Source organism: Leguminivora glycinivorella, chromosome 7 (assembly GCF_023078275.1).
Source record: "Leguminivora glycinivorella isolate SPB_JAAS2020 chromosome 7, LegGlyc_1.1, whole genome shotgun sequence".
In the NCBI taxonomy this organism is placed as follows: Eukaryota; Metazoa; Arthropoda; class Insecta; order Lepidoptera; family Tortricidae; genus Leguminivora; species Leguminivora glycinivorella.
Window position 1 is genome coordinate 18,675,571 of NC_062977.1, and position 18,019 is coordinate 18,693,589.

At 40.5% G+C, this 18,019-nt stretch overlaps 1 protein-coding gene across 4 annotated transcripts in view; it reads left to right on the forward strand.

The window, feature by feature from the left end:
• Positions 1-18,019, forward strand: part of LOC125227780 (zinc finger and BTB domain-containing protein 17-like) — a 40,262-nt gene that overhangs the window by 4,979 nt on the left and 17,264 nt on the right. For 3 of the 4 annotated variants that reach the window (XM_048132117.1, XM_048132118.1, XM_048132119.1), the window contains exons 2-6: positions 806-991; positions 1,153-1,651; positions 1,731-1,787; positions 7,598-7,722; positions 10,939-11,261. In XM_048132117.1, the coding sequence (XP_047988074.1) occupies positions 806-991; positions 1,153-1,651; positions 1,731-1,787; positions 7,598-7,722; positions 10,939-11,261 (1,190 nt within the window). Of the gene's footprint in view, positions 1-805; positions 992-1,152; positions 1,652-1,730; positions 1,788-2,049; positions 5,472-7,597; positions 7,723-10,938; positions 11,262-18,019 lie in introns of those variants that run through there. The other variant, XM_048132120.1, reaches the window with a different exon arrangement.

Below are 18,019 nucleotides of genomic sequence, written 5' to 3' on the forward strand. Positions count from 1 at the left end.
CTATGATGCCACAGACAGACACACATACAGACAGACAGACAGACATGTCAAACGTATAACACTCCGTCGTTTTTGCGTCGAGGGTTAAAAAATAAATATTGATAGGTATTGTGCTGAGTACATTTTTAGGTAGCCTTGATTATGTATGCAACAGTAGTACCTTACAAATTTCATGGTTGACATTATCTTATCACGAAATGAAATCAATCAACGAAATTATAGATCAGTAGGCCTAGCACATGATTGCCGCGAGAGTATGTCGCCGCGAGATAGACTACCCGTCCTTATGTCATTAATACAGTTAGAAGAAGACGTGTGATCTATCTCGCGGCGACATACTCCCGCGGCCATCATGTGCTAGGCCTACAGAAATTTAGGCGTCAAAGATAATTCGTTATACATTGCTTATGCAACAGCCACATAGATAATTCAGTGATTATTTGTATTACATAATATGTATAACAAAATCTTAGCCGGGTCCACCCACACTGAGCGAGGCATGTCGCGAGACTCGCGAGGCAATCGATCAGTGTAGAGTGTAGACGTGCCTCGGCCGCTCGGTTAAGCAAAACATTACGCACTGCCTCGCGAGCACATTGCCTCGCAACGTGCCTCGCCTTATGTGGACCCTGCTATTGACTAGTAATTGTTATATACAAATTCCCGTTTTAGTCATTTACAGTCTAGGGTATAAATTACTAGAATTTTCCTCTTTGGTACTAACCCTAACCGTTAAATACTCATTGTGCGCTCTTTAAAAGTATAGCACATTGACGATATATACAATTTAAGCGGTTTGTTCCAGAACAACCCATGTCCGCACCCCATAATATTCATGCGCGATTGCGAAGTGTCGCACGTTCGCGCGCTGCTGCAGTTCATGTACGCGGGGCAGGTCAACATCGCCCAGGCGCAACTAACTGCGTTCCTGCGCACTGCTGACGCGCTGCAGATCCGCGGCCTGACGGACTGTTCGCAGCACAACGACAAGGTACTACACACAGTTCATCTACGCAGGTCCACACCCCCAAGTTCAACTGATCACTGCAGATCAGCAGTTTGATACCTTTACACGGCAGTAGTGTCTACATTGTTCCCCAACTGCTTCCAAGCTGTTACATTGTTGGTTTGACTTTATCATCTTATTTACAGAAAGTGAATCGAAAATCTCCTCCTTCCCAACTCCGTAATTTGCTCAGCGCGAAGACGTCACTGTCTACCTCCTCCTCCAAAGCCGCAAGCCAAACCGTCGACGCGCCCGACGACCCCGACAAGGCCGCCAGTCGCCGATCCACCATCAATTCTCCCGATGCTGCCAGAAACAATCTCGCTGATGAAACTCCTTCCCAAACGTCTAGTCAAATGAGGCCTAATAATGATGACTATAACGAATGCACCTACCCGACCATACGGGTGAAAACTGATCTCGAAGCTACCGATGTCAAGACCGAGGAGAACGACATTCTCATGGACCCGGGAGGCTCGGACCGGCCCGACGTAAAGTGTCAAGATTTCAACGCGTCCGATCTTTTAGAACCAAAAATGGAAGTCATGGAACAGGAGGCCAGCGACGAGGAGCGCTCCAGCTTCCCACACAACGTTTACTACAACGAGAACAACACACTCGCGAACCCCTTCGCGGCCCTGCAAGGTCGGTCGAGTAACCTTTATAAGATTTGTTAACTGCAAGCGTTTCCAACCGTGTTTAACGATCGTTTTTTGTCCTTTAGGAAACATGGATCTCATGAGCGGAATGAACGCCGACGTCCGGGAAGACAGCGCCGAAGGTAAATATTGTCATATGTGTAATCACTTTCACATCATTATCACACGCACACGTCTCGTCGGACAGCCGCGCCCCCGGCGAACCTTTAGCACTCTAGTGAGGAGGCGGTCGGCTCGGTGCTCGTGCACGGTGACGGAGCGGGTGGCTAGGCGCGCGGGTGTCGGGCGACGGCGGCAGCCGCAGCGGCCCCGCGCCCCGCGCCGCCGCACGGGAGCGGGGCCGCTGCGGCTGGGCAGGCAGTGCGAACGTGGTGTTGTTGGCAGCGGCCGGAGGCGGAGGGGTGCGCTGCTCGCGCTGCGGGCGCCGGTACAGCAACGCGTCCAACCTGCGCCAGCACGTGCGCCTCATCCACGAGGCGCAGCCCGTGGCCTGCGCGACGTGCGGGCGCTGCTTCAAGACGCCGCTGTACCTGCGGCGCCACACGCTGGCGCAGCACCTGGGCCGGCTGCAGCCCGCCGCCGGCAAGAGCCCGCCGCCGCTCGTCGCCCCCGCGCAGCCCGCGCAGCGCTTCCCCATGTAGCCTCCGCCGAGAGGACCGCCCGGGCGAGAGGTGACCGCCCCGAAACCGCCCGACTTAACCTAGCGAATTCGCACTAGCGATCCGCCCGCCTCGCATTCCTATTTCACTTTAAAACATATATTTTTATTTTTATCGCACGTCTACCTCTAATGTATGATCCGGTACTCTTTATGTCGAGGGGCGTATCGCATCTCTCGCTCCGGGTTTGTGTAGATGTGACTTTGAGGTCGTAATGAAGACTGTCAGTAGATGTATCTAGTCTGTGATCGGAGTGTCGCCGGGGGCCTATCTGCCGTCACACCTTTCCGCTTATTGCGTGCCTTTCGATAAATATACCGAGTGCCAGATGTAGGTTGCTTTGACGAGGCCTCGTTCCCCGTTCGTTGATCCGTTAATCCGAGATGACAGCTCCCTACTCGCGATACCTACATTCGGTTCGCCGCGCTTATTCAGAGACCTTGCGGTGGCGATTATGTTGTTTACCGGGAAGTACTCTCGGGAACAATGCGATGAGTCAGCGGCTAGCGGGGCCTCGTTAAAGGGAATACACAAGTACCTTCCTTTCTGACAATAGACTGATTGTTGTTAAAGCATTTGTTGCGACCGGTGCTGATTTTACATGAACATAGGTTATTTACAGGTTACAATGTACATACATTATACATACACGTTATCCACAATTGCCCGCCGCTTTCCGCCGCATCTAGAAGTAAATAAGGTGTATTTTCATAATAGAGAGTAATTTTTTGTACTTTGCGGCGGAGGGCGGCGCGCAGTCCGTTTTCCTTGTCGAGTCCGCGAGCGGTGTATCTCCGGAGATACATTATATCGCCAACAGCAATAGTGATATTTTTATACACAATAGATTTTATCTTTACACGATGTTATTGTTGAGTGATTGGACGGCTCCCGGTTATAGTTTGTAAAGTGTCAGATGAAAATGATCATTAATAAGTCTTCAAATTCATATATTGTCTAGAAGAACATAATAAATAATAATTAATTATTTAATATTAGTTACGGTTTATAGTCAGACATATAGTTTGCCATAGCTCTCCGAAATGCGCTGGGTCGCGTATTTTATAAAGGAGACATCTAACAAGAGTTGTAGTTTAGTAAACAATATACACTTATTTTTGTAAGTAGCTTTTTAATTTATATCCATTAATTTTTGAGTCGCGATTTAAGGTGATAAAATTTTGCCATGGTGTCACATCTAGTCATTTCCCAGCAAAAGCATTTAGAAAAGCGTTTATTTAATGGTATCTATGATTAGGGTTGTGAATTACAATATTAGTTTATCATTTAAAAATTAAATAATATCCGAATAGAGGTGTGATCTCAAAGTGACTATTTCTTACGATGATCTCTAAATTTCCATTCGCATTTATTTTAAACTATTATAGCTTAAAGTTATAAATGAAAGTCTAATTGAATCCAAAAAATAATCCTAGATTATATTGATTGCAATAATATAAATTATTCTTGGAATTAATCGCTTATATTAATCTATTAGTAAGGTAATTTGAGAAAGCACTTTCGAATTTCAATAATTTTAATCCAATTAATAAGTTAAGATGAAGTGCAGCTTTCATAATCGATCGAACGAGTATATGTAATGTTTAGAAACGATCTCTTCGCACTTGCTGAGTTTAATTAGTCATTTTTGGAACTAGGATTTTATCAATACAATGTTTATGAATGTAAATTAAAATAATATTATACCACCGTCAAAATACTATTTCATATGAATTATCGGTATTGTTTCATCATGTTGTTTATCTCTTGTTTACTGTTCGGGCTTACGCCATTGTTTTAGGGCGTAACGGCTAAGAACCTTACATCTAAACTAGACGATTCGAATAGGCCAATATTTAAATTTGCAAATTTTGATTTTGATAGCGTCTTATTGATAGTTTATCGATATGACTTTATCGACATGACCGCAGCATTCTGGTTTTTTTGTTAACCGCACATATATAAAAATACTAGCTTTTCCCCGCGGCTTCGCACGCGTTAGAAAGAGACAACAAGTAGCATAAGTCACTGTCCATCCCTTCAACTATTTGCACTTAAAAAATCACGTCAATTTGTCGTTCCGTTTGGCCGTGAAAGATGGACAAACAAACAGACACACACACTTTCCCATTTATAATAATAGTATGGATGTCTGTGTGTGTGAGGGTTTGGTGACAGCTGGCATAAGCTCCACCCATCGTATATATCTATGATTATGTATCTTCCCGTTTTCTTATCAAGCATATTGATTTGAGAGGTGACGGCGATGGGACTGCAGTGTTACGCTATTGCCACTTTTTCATACTTTCGACGCTTTCTCTGAGATTTAGTTTATTTCTGGTTGTGATGTTGTATTCCTTCGAAAGCAACTGTTAAGCCTGGCGTCCACTAGCCTCGCCGAGTCGAGTCTCATTAGCGACTCGTCGAATCGCATTCAGATGTATGAGGACTCAATTCGACGCGGCTCCATTTCGCCTAAGTGGACGCCAGGCTTTAGGTTTCTTTTAAGAAAACCACACCGCAACCACAGAGGAGATATATTGTGCCTTGCCTACTGCGAAATACAAAAATGGAAATTTCGTTATAGGTATGTCTTTATCGCTTTATTATGCAAGTGATAGAGACAGATAACGAAATTTCGATTTTTGTGTTACGCAGTAAGCCCTTTCAATACGTCTTATGTCATTCAGCCTATTTTCTCGTCTTTAGATACTGACCTAAACGGATCGTAGCCACAGTTTGTACGTTTGGTTGTTAGCCCTTCTTGCAATATTTAATTTAAGACCTCTGTAACGACAATATGCACTATTAAGGACTCAGTTTACTTGTTACACATTTTACACGCAACACAACACTCAATAGTTCAATCACACATTTTCTTATATGGTTAAAATTGCATGCCATCTAAGTACAGTCGGTACAGGTAATAACTTTAAAAGGAAAATTTAAACAGTTACGATGGCAAATTTTAATCATACAAGTAACACAATAGAAATAAATACATATTTTTATTTCTACAATATATACAACAGATATATTTGTTTTACTGTAGAACTGTTACTTTTAGGTTGTATATATCGTTCATCATTATGTACATAAATTATTGTAATTTTTTACTAAATATCAGAAAATAAAGTTCTACAATGACTTAAGTTTTTAGTTGTTAACGATAAGATAACACAAAACATGTTATTCTTAATTATACTTTCTGATGCCATAGGTACGTACGTTTTCTTAAATTGTATTGTATTTATTTTATTCGACGCTAATAGTCACGAATCATTAATTCGGGTATTTAAAATAATTGATATTGCATTATTTACGTACGTAGTGTGATTAATTAATTCCGGTAAAGATAATGTATTGAGTGATCATCAGCGTCGACAACATTAATCGTCACTTGTCGCTGGTAGTTAGAACAATGTTATGGTCAATGTTATTCAGCTCATTATAAACGAGTTTTAAACAAATTCTTAGGCCCATCGCACACTAGCGTAGCGTCTATTGAGCTGAGCGTCGGCGTCCAGTCAGCGCTATGCAAAATTGCGTCGTTGCTCAGATGCACCGATGTTGCATTGGCCCAGTGCAATATCTTAATTTTAAATTTAGAACTTTTATTTTTAAAGTTCGGCCACAAAATGCATGTTTTGTGAGCGTAGCGTTAGCGGAGTGTATTGATAGCGGCGCGCCGCCGGACGCTGGCGTTGCGCCCAGCGGACGCCAGCGGGAGCTAACGAGCGCGGAATGCGCGCATCTCGCTTCGCTAACGCTACGCTATCAAATCGCTCTATGTTTGGCGAAGACTTTAGAACAGTTCAAAACTTGTCCAAGTACTCCAAGACAGACAAGGGTTAGAGTTGATTAGATGCCGACGCTGGGGACACGCTAGTGTGGGGTAGCCCTTATTGGTGTTCTGTGCTATCGGCAATGCATTAATTACAAACACACTTCATTGATAATTTTTAAACCTTATTGCAAAGAAATAAGGCCTACCAATTGTCAGTTAACTATGAGCACCTTAGAAGTTATGAATAGAAATGTCATTAAGTTATTTTGTGCCAGAATAGATAACGAGACGGATTCACTCGAGGAGGTTGATTTGACCACAATCATTGTTAATAATTGTCACGTGACAGTGTTGAATGATTCAGGGCAAGAAAGATGAGAATTTAGCTACGGTTTCATATAAAACGATTGACAGTTAGTATACCTGTGACTTATTGGTTTGACTTAATTTTAGAACTGATTTATTCCGTGATCGCTAGTGACCAGTCTAGCACAACCTACGCTCTCGCCCGTGAATCTATAGTCTTTCAAATGAGGTGAATAAGGATGCCGAGGTGAATAGGGACGAGACTTAAAATGTGATTAACCGGACATTTACTAAATATCTAATTACACAAAGTGTATCATAACAATTTAATGATACAATTCCTGTAGTATTTTTTAAAGAAATTGAAGGGCTAATCACATTTTAAGCCTCGTCCCTATCCATCCCGGCGTCCCTATTCACTCCATTTGACTGTACTGGAAGTCGCGCTTCACGTATGGAGTTGCGCGCGAGAGCACAAGTTGTGCTGCTATACCACTATATCTGGTACACATTAAGATACTTGATTACCTAATTCATTTTGAAACAGGTTACTTGTAAAATTTATTGCATAACAAAAATCAATACATTCGCCAGTTTTCATCTTTAGAACATTTCAGTTCAGTTATACCGTGTTTGTCTTTCCTTTTTATTTATTTTATTCATATATATTACGAATAACTATATATTCGACAAACACGGACATCTGAAATGACACTTGATATGTGCATTTATGTCTGCCGGGGCAAAAAGTTACATAATATTCAATATTACTTTCGCCTACGAGTTAGTTCGATATAGCAGACGTAAATTGTACATTTACGGGTGATAAAGCACAGAGTGCATGATTAAAATTCTGTGTGCGGCGAGGAAACTACACGGTTCCATGTTTATTCAATTCTTACTATTAATTTTATTATACAATACATATTTGATGCAAGCTGTATACAAAAACATCCTGCCGTAGTTGTAAATCCCTTCACTGTTGACTGCCGATTTCAGTTTACAATGTAAATGCTCTTTGGAACTCTGTAGTCTCGCTTTCCGGACAGCGAAATTCTAGAATCATCTGTCTTACGATAGATGGTCTTTCGAATTTCAAAAAGTAACGCTTTTCGTTTGTTTTGCGATCCGAGACGGCCTTCACCCCGTCTCCCTAGTGTAATGTATGATGGTTTGTCAGCGGGGCGGTGGGACGGGCGCCGCAACCGTCCGGTGCCGGACGCGGTGTGGCTGGAACAGCATCGTCGCGCTCTGCCCTTCGTGCTTAAGCGGGAGAACGAGCGAGGCGTTGTTGCACCTAGGCTGGTGAGTATCTTTTGTTCTTTTTTCTTAAAGCCCCGAGCTTTCCTAGATGTCCTTTCCATACTTCACACTTACGGACGGCCGCTATAAGACCGCACTACTATCCTAGGAAACCAGAGCTTAAGACGCGGGCTGCTGGACCTAATGTATAAACAGCCTTGTTTTGCCCACTCGCAGTGTCGCCCGCCTTTTGCATCCACTCCGCGGCCTAATATTTACGCCCTAGCCTAATTATATTAGTTAGCAGTCGACAAAAGACATAAATGTAGTTATATGGTTTACGAGGGGGCAAAGTTGTTTAACCGCACACCGCACGTGCTAATATTAATATGACAACGTACCTACATCCTCTTATTTTTTTTTACATTTTTGAAGAAACAGACATTCGGCTGCGAAATTGTGTATTTAGTAGAGATGGGCCGAATATTCGGTATTCGGCATATTCGGCAAGTTTTTCAATGTTCGTATTCGGCCGAATAATTCGGTTGCATTGCCGAATATTTACCGAATAAACAAAGTAAATAACTAATGAAGATCTTACGTATTCCATTGGATAATAAGCTCCTACTTTAGTAGCTTTCTAAGGAACTACTAAAAATGCGTCAAAATATAAACACAATTGTTTTGTAATAAAGTTAAAAAACCGTAGTTTAAGAGTTGAGAAGAGTTCAGAGTTGTTTTAACTAAGTTTTAGCTATCCACTAAATCATAAGAACATAGTTGTAGTATGTATAACCATTATCAATCATTTCATAGTTTTAATCTTAACATTCGCTTTAAAAAATATGGCGTAACCGAATATTCGGCCGAATGTTCGGTTCGGTAAGAGCTGAACCGAATGTTCTGCCGAATATTCGTATTCGGCAAAGTCCATATTCGGCCCATCTCTAGTATTTAGTTTAAAAAAATAAACGCTTAAGGTAATAGTAATGTGCAAATTTCTGATAACATTGGGATTGTTTCAAAATTTAAGTTAATTATTAATTGAGGAAATTGACATAGTAGAGGAGTGGAATGAGAATTTGTATGGGGGGGTCATAATAATTCCCACAGAACCGAAGTTTGGTTTTTTTAGTTCTTTGTGTGTGTCTTTTTGACATACTAAAAATATAGTAAAATATATTTATGCAAAATGCGTTTTTTCGACCGCCAAAAGTTGTATGAAAAATTACTATGGAAAAAAATCCTAAAATTTAAAAATCGTCTCTGGTATCAACTTATGGGGAATTAGGCGGCAAATTTTTTTATAGCGTTGATGTTTAGCAAAAATATAAATATTTTTCACTATTTTGGTAAAATAAAAAATGATAAAAATCATAAATTTGATGAAAGGAAGTAATTAAAACATAAATTTCAGCAATGTAATTTTTTTCATATGTCCCACACCATGGTAAATACGGGTACGATCCGCCTGGTGATTAACAGTTACGGTAGCCTATGACGCCTGCCAATCTAGAGCCTCCACATGCGCGTTGCTGGCCCTTTAGGGTACCTTTCCACTAGAGATGCGCAACGTGATAGTGTTTGATATCCACCAATCATGTTCACTGTTCACAAAGCGTAGCGCTAGTAGGAACAGGTTCGACTAAGCTGATTGTGGATATCAGAAGCATCCATAACACATCTCTGGTGGAAAGGCACCCTTAACAGTCCTCAGCTAGCTCGCAGGATAACGCGCGTCCGCGGGAGAAAAATCCTCCTAAGCCTACATCGAAAACAGATGCCTTAATCTCGCTGTCCAAGGCTCTAAGTCACGCGGCCCCGGTAGCCCAAAGAAGCGCTGGCTGGACGTCGTGGGAGCGGACATACAAGAGAACAATCTCACGTCTAAGTATGCTGAAGACCGGGCAAAGTGGAGAAGACTGAGTAGGAAAGCGGACCCTGGCGCTAGGCCGGGAAAACGCTAGGTTGAAGAAGAAGAAGCCGCAGTGTGCGACCATATACGGGTCCAGGGTGTGTGGATGCGCAGATTTATGACTAGAAAAACCGATGATTATTAGGTTTTGGTTTTCTCTCGTGTTCGATATAATGCTTTATCGACAGTTTTTTTATGGGATGCGACAATTTATATACTTATATTGAACCCCACCAAAATACAAGTTCATGGTAAATACGGTTACCCAATAGGAGGATTTTTCTCCCGCGGACGCGCGTTATCCTGCGAGCTAGCTGAGGACTGTTAAGGGTGCCTTTCCACCAGAGATGTGTTATGGATGCTTCTGATATCCACAATCAGCTTAGTCGAACCCGTTCCTACTAGCGCTACGCTTTGTGAACAGTGAACATGATTGGTGGATATCAAACACTATCACGTTGCGCATCTCTAGTGGAAAGGTACCCTAAAGGGCCAGCAACGCGCATGTGGAGGCTCTAGATTGGCAGGCGTCATAGGCTACCGTAACTGCTAATCACCAGGCGGATCGTACCCGTATTTACCATGGTGTGGGACATATGAAAAAAATTACATTGCTGAAATTTATGTTTTAATTACTTCCTTTCATCAAATTTATGATTTTTATCATTTTTTATTTTACCAAAATAGTGAAAAATATTTATATTTTTGCTAAACATCAACGCTATAAAAAAATTTGCCGCCTAATTCCCCATAAGTTGATACCAGAGACGATTTTTAAATTTTAGGATTTTTTTCCATAGTAATTTTTCATACAACTTTTGGCGGTCGAAAAAACGCATTTTGCATAAATATATTTTACTATATTTTTAGTATGTCAAAAAGACACACACAAAGAACTAAAAAAACCAAACTTCGGTTCTGTGGTAATTATTATGACCCCAAGGCTATATCTCCTCTACTATTATCTTTGGTGTTTTGTTCTTGCCACATGTGAAATATACATTTTCACATCTTGTTTTTAGTTTTAAAGAATATCATCGTATGAATAAGTTATACCATTTAACTTGAGCGTTTTGGGCTCCTTTGCATTTGGACGGACGTCAGGTCTTCTTTCATGATCGTTGTTAAGACCAGGAGTCTCATAACCTCGGCCCGCTAAAATACCTACACCCAGTGGATGGAGATACATAACATTAGGACAAATTGTTAATTTCCATTCGATTTACGTAATGATAAAGAATGTTATCACACGTTGTTGTCCTCAGATATGATATGTTACTTCATCCACGTTATAGTGAGATAGGTTATTTTACACAAATTGTCTTTGCGTTATCAGTTATTAAGCGCGATAAATGTGTGTTCAGATAAAACTGGGCGAGGGCGTGGAGATCCGCGAGGAGCTGCTGCGGGGGGTGAAGTGGGGGGACTACAGGAAGGTGACGCGGGGGCTGGCCGCGGCGCTGTTCTCGCCCATCGAGCTGGCCACGTGCTCGGTGACGGGGCAGCGCTGGTCGCGCGCCGGCCAGGAGTCGCGGCCCACCAAGCCGCCGCTGGACCGCCGCCGCGTGCACGCGCTCATCTCCTACGTGAGCCGGCACTTCCCCGACGTCGAGGTGTCCCGCATCAAGCAGGTGCTCGCCTACAAGTGCAAGGAGAACTGCGCCGCGCTTAGGATGAGAACCGCGAGGTAAGTTGCTTCAAATTATAACTGCGGTCGTGAGATCGCTCTACTTAGTACCGTCAAATGCTTTAACTTTGCCTTCCCTGCCCAATATTGCCTGCGTCTAAAATGGTAGTTCTAATCATAATAGGGGTCTAAATCGAAGTCTTGGAAGATAGGACAGTGAAACGGCTTTTCGGCAATAAATCACTATTTTTCGAACCAGGCAATGTTAAGCAGGGTAGGCAATCTTGCAGCATTTGACGGTTAAATGTGCCGTAGACAGGCGAATACTATACGTAAAACAATGCAAAATATAGACGCAAATTTGACAGCTAAAGTGTGGGGCGTGGGCTTATACTAGACATGGGGTGGATAATTAATCTACTTCAGCTAGTCAAATGATTATTATATTTTGCATTACTCATCTCCTAGTATTTCCTATCTAAGGCACCAGAGAGAGACTGGAATGAGTATCACCGCCCGAAATGAAGTCGTCGTAAAGAATCTTGATGCCTTATCTCTATCTTACGACGTCATTCTTGGTGCTGATATTTTCCAGCTGTCTACTCTAGGTTGCAAAAAAACGGTTTTTTTTCTAGCTTGAAAAAAAAACATGAAAAAAACCGTGAAAAAAAACAGTTTTTTTTCTGGAGTATGTTTTTTTTCTAAACTACGAAATCTCAAAATTTGCAAAGTACCTAGTTAATACTTTTATACGGTTTTTTAGACTTAATGTTAACTATTAAACGAATTTAATCAAATAACTTTAATTTCTGGTCTTATAAAAGTAAGTTTTACGAAATTTGTAGTTGGTAGTTATCACTATTTACTGTTGGCAACACCACCGTCTCTCCACGCTACTCTACTCTCTGGAAAGCATGTCATGGGATGGTTATCATTATTTTTTTGGTTCCATATACATAACAACAATTTAACCCGTGTCTTGTCCTTCATATTTCCATAAAACTCATTTATTTGAATCCAAAAGGAATTAATTATGATATCCATTGTGTTGTGAATACTCACGTACAAACAAGACCATTAATCAAGTCCCATAAATAACCAAAATTATCAATAATATACGCCCCGCAAGTAATCTCATACCTACTGTGTTCCACATAGCGTTGTTTGTAAACACCTAGTACAATGGCTTGAGAATGTTGGTCCTGGCCAGTGACGCCCAGTGCGATGGCGAAAACTCCTTGGCGTTATCGTGACCAGAGGTCACTGGGTGTCTCGCTATCTTTGCTCAAAGAACGCTATATATACTTTGTTAACTTAACCGGTCTCTAATCGACTAGATAAAAGTGAATAATTGACTGTTTATAACCCCTCGAGTTACAAGGGGGATAAATAATCCTTAAGAATGGAACAAATAATAATTTTGAATAAATTTGAATTTGTAGCGAGATGATCTTCAAATGTTTCGACTATTTTATGCGCTCTAACCAATGGAGTAGTGATTTATCAATCTTCCTCCTTAGTATTTTTTGTTTTACGGCTGGAAAATAAAGTAAATTAGGCCTACTTGATAGCATAAACGTCAAGGAAGATTAAATTGTATGGTAAAGTGAACAGCGCCCCCGCAGGTGCAGTGGTACATTTTCACGTATTCCAAAAAGCCAAACACTTGGTAGAGGCTAGGGGGTCGCCACCCGTGCATTACAGGATAGAAAGAAGCATTATACCTATTCACCAGTAGCGTGTGGCCAAAGAAGGCCCTTAAGACGATACGGTAGGGGTCAATTCTCCATACAAACGTTCTCGACTATTTCGTCCCTGGTTTTTGAAATTAGAGCAATGATTTTTTCAATACAGATTGTTATTATTTTTATCTGTATCGGACCGTTTTGATTTTTTTGATATTCTGCTTTTTAAAGACTAGAGCCAATCAAAAATTTCACGGCCTTTTTCATTGTGGCGCAAAAAAAGCTGTGATACTCAAGATTGGTAACAATTAACATAGATTATTTCAAAAAGCTCCAAACGGTCCGACATAGATTATTTCATTGTTATTCAGATTCTCAAATTTCGTTCCTTTCCATTTTTAGCATTTTCGCTACTAACGTATCCTAACATGTAAGCCACATTAGGGTATGGTGTCAGGTAACTGCGCGTTCTCTTCCCGTAATAGTTACTAGCCAAAGGTTCAACATACTTTTGAATAGTCGTATCTCTTAAACTACGGGTATATAATTTAGGCTTTTTAAAATCAGTTTTTTTAAATTGGTCCGTTGCTATTAGGTACTTTATTTTTTCATGCACCGGCAAGATTTCCATTTTTTGGTATAGGACTTTATAGTTTCGGTTGCACTGTTCTAATATTTTCTTATCTGATATGGTTTTTAATATCCTAGTTTGTAACTGTAGTATTCTGTCAAGATAAGTATTAAAAGTACGCCCGTAAGCTATAGCTCCATAACCTATAACTGCGTCTGCCAGTGCATGATATATCATACATAGGATTTTCTTACTAGCTACGTTTTTCAAATTAATAAATTTACATAATATTGAACGCAATTTGTTACAAAGTGTGTCTACATGATTTTTCCAGCTGAAATGTTTATCTATAGTTAGGCCAAGATATTTAAATGATTCTACGACTTCTAAACTTTTACAATTGCACTCTTTTTCTCTTCTATGCAGGCAATCATAGGTGTGTCCAACTACACTAATAGACTGAACATTCGCTTTCAAATAGGGAGAACTTATGATCATACACTTAGTTTTTGCTACGTTTAATATAATCCCATTATCATGCGACCATTAAATAATATTTGTAAAATCCTCCTGTATACATTGTTCAATCTTATCCATGTCTTTATCCGCATACAAAAGGCATGTATCGTCGGCATACATATATATTGAACAGTTGCGGACCACATTAGTTATGCTATTTACATGCATTATGTACCCGACCGGGCCATATACCGATCCAGTCGGAACACCAGTTAGTACCTCTGCGTCTTCGCCTTCGACACCGTCGATAGCGGCGCGCAGTGTCCTTCTTGAGAGGTATGTTCGGAACCATTTCAACATTGAACCACGAACACCACATTCATCCATCGCCTGCAGCAGCTGTTCGTGATCCAATGTATCAAATGCTTTTTTAAAATCAATGAAAAGTATACCTACATACCTCTTCTTATCTAAGTTACTATTTACTTCATCTGTAAAATCTGCCAAGGCTGTAGAGGTACTACGCCCGGTTCTAAAACCATACTGCTTGTCATTGATAATTTTGTTTATCTCTATAAAAGCACTTATCTGTTTTATTACAATTTTTTCCGTTATTTTATTAATTATAGACAAAATCGCTATAGGCCTGTAATTACCATAATCTAAGTGGTCTCCTTGTTTAAATATAGGCCGTATAAGGGCTTGTTTTAGTTCATCCGGGTATTTTCCCGTAGATATACACATATTAACAAAGTTTGCTAAAATGGGACTTTTTAGTTAGTTCTTTACTAAAATTTGCTCTCGAGTATGAGCGTCTTTGCTGAGATGGTCCGACGGCCAAACAAAAGGTTGATCTTTAAAAAGCTAAAACTAGAATTGTTCGGAAACGCACAGGTAAGATAGATAAACAATAGAACGACCCGGCGCGCGCTACGAATGCATTCAATGCCAAAACACACTATGATAATTCAGGTCAGTTATGTTTTAAATTTTAGTGTAAGGTTTTAAAGTCCAATATTGTTTGAATCGAAATAAAACTACGTTATTTGAATCGACATAAACTTGTTTAGAGACGATACGTATGAGCTTGTACTCGCTATGGTTATTCAATAATAAGTTGAATTTCAATGTGCGCAGAGATTAAAGTTGCTTAAACGGTTTAATAATTAAAATGATAGGGTAACCTTTAAGACTGGGTTTGGTTTTCGTTAGAGGTTATTTAAGTTAACTGTATCAGATAGGCTTACCCTATCAAACAGTCACCCTTACAAAAGGTTACCATTATGGTTGGGGTTTTTAAAACAACTTCTAAAATAAGCCTATGAAAAACCCCGGTTATGGTAAGCGGTTCCGGTCCCTGGTCACAGTAAACTTCAAATTGGACAGGTAATCCCAGTAAGCAAATTTAAACTCAATATTCAGAATGACAAGGTTGTAATTAGGTACGAGTTCAATTTGTTATGACTTATGATAAACATTAAGATTAAACTGACAAACAACGTCAAACTCGTAGCGGAAAAAATAATCGCCCAAGTAACCAGCCAGTATTAATACCAGGGATGTAACGGATGTGGTTTTAACGGAACCGGAAGCGGAAGTTTTGAATTTAGTTTAACGGAAGCAGAAGCGGAACCGGAACCAGAAGCGGAAGTTATAAATGTTAAAAAGGAAATGAAAAAATACCACATAGGTATAACATAAACCAAAACTAATTAAATTAACTAGAACTTTTAGGTGTTTACTGTTCAGCCTGTAATCAGCAGTTTGTAATCAGCCTTTAGGCCCACTTAGGTTTTAAAAACGAAAAGAAAAGTTACCTGATATTTTATCTTAAGTATATCATTCATTACAATCCAAAAATTTAAATCACCTTGAACTTTAAGATTTTGTTGTTTAGTTAATCACTAAAAATCACATAAGAATACTTTTAAACCTTTATTATGCCGTAAAAGGTTTTAGGTAGTATAATACAATCCAAAACTAAGTAATAAAAATTATATGTGTAATTGTTAGCACACAATTAAATTTTTAAATTAAATGGAGTGATTGTAAAAGAAGTAAACTGTATTTAATAAACAAATTAGCAGCTTTATCTCCCGGCAGTTTGCTTCTAAGGGGATCGTAGATAAGCCCTGCACCACTGAATAGTTGTTCACTCGCTACTAACTAGGTGGACAGGACAAATATTGGCGCGCAATGGAATGAAGCGATTGATGTTTAGTATCGCAGCACGCGGCAAGCGGAGAGATGAGCGAATGACAGGTATAGACCTGTTGGTCTTTGATGTACGCCGCTCATGTTCCACCGTCGCGCTAGGTTCCGACATCCGTTATAACTTCCGTTTGAAAAATAACAGAACCGGAACAGAAGCGGATGTGTAAAACAAAACGGAAGTTCCGCAGAAACGGAAGCAGAAGCAGAGCTCCGTTACATCCCTGATTAATACTCCTAAATCCTGAAAAAGGTAAACAACCTCTAGCAATGCGATATACACAATGTTGTATTACGAATACAATAGAATAGGCACGTAAAAAATAACTAATCATACTAATTTAAATAAAAATATTACCCCCATCAAGATATAGCTCAATCGATTCTACTCTGGATTCTGAACAAACGGTTTTCAGGTTTTTAGTGTTAAGTGAAACACGGTGTATTCTATAGGCTAGAACTTTCCAAACACCTAATAAAAACATAACAAGAAAGCATTTAAATTCAGTCTCCCGACTTTCTGTATATGATTACAGAGTTGAAATATTCGTACATTAAAAATACAGCACCAGAGAGAATTTGTTTGACAACGAGAGCTGAACTTGAACTCATGGTTGATATAGATCTTGTTATTGAAGATGACGCGCAGATTTGTCAAATCTAATCAAATTAGTCTTCGTGAATAAATAATATTATAGCCATTATAGGATATTCTTACACAGATTGGCTAAGCCCCACGGTCAGCTCAAGAAGGCTTGTGTTGTGGATACTCAAGATAACAATACATATAATACATAAAAACTTAAATACATAGAAATCATCCAAGACACAGGAGCAAATCTGTGCTCAGGATCCCGGAATTCAAACCCAGGACCATTGACAGCAGGCAGAGTCACTAACCACTAGGTCAGACCGGTCGTCGGAATGGCACGTCGGAGTGTCGTGTGGGGTATAATGTAAGACTGAGCCTGACTCATGTGATAAGGCTGGCTTAGCTAAGGATGGCTTGTATGGTGACATTGGTGACTGATAACACTATCGAAGCTATAAAAGATGCCCGTGGAAGAATAAGAGGGGCGTTGCCTGACTCCAAGCCGGCTATTTTCGTGTCACTTGTGTATTTCACAAACGTCCTCACTCGGTAAGCCTAACACGGTACCGGACCGACTTTTGACCGCGAGATAGACTTCCCATTATGTTTCTTATTATAACCGGGTGTATAGTGAAGGTGGGTGGACTAGTTGTTACCCTCCCATCGAGTTTCAGTGGTACAATGAGCGACATGAACGACTGTAGCTATAGTATGATCTGTAGTAGAGTTGCACCTCATATTACTTACATTCTTCTTCTTCAACCTAGCGTTTTCCCGGCCTAGCGCCAGGGTCCGCTTTCCTGCTCAGTCTTCTCCACTTTGCCCGGTCTTCGACATCCTTAGGCGTGAGATTGTTCTCTTGCATGTCCGCTCCCACGACGTCCAGCCAGCGCTTCTTAGGCCTACCGGGGCCGCGTGACTTAGGGCCTTGGACAGTGAGATTAAGGCATCTGTTTCCGATGTAGTCCACCGGTCTGCGGCGTATATGGCCATACCATCGGATCATATTACTTACATTATGGAGTGGAAATAAGTCCTATTTTATAGTCGTTTTCAGATTTATCGGGAACAAAGTGATAAATAAATATACATCATAATACTGAAGGCAAGACATTATTTATTTATATGAGCCTCGAGTGTTCTGCTGCTGGGCTGAGGCCTCTCTCCTCCGTTCCGGGTCTTGACCCGTGTCCCACATCAAAGGCGACGAGATTTGCCAAGCAATATATAAATAAATGAAAAAAGTTAAAACTCAATTTTGGATTATTTTTTCCTTTTCAATTCCGCTCCTAGTCGAAGG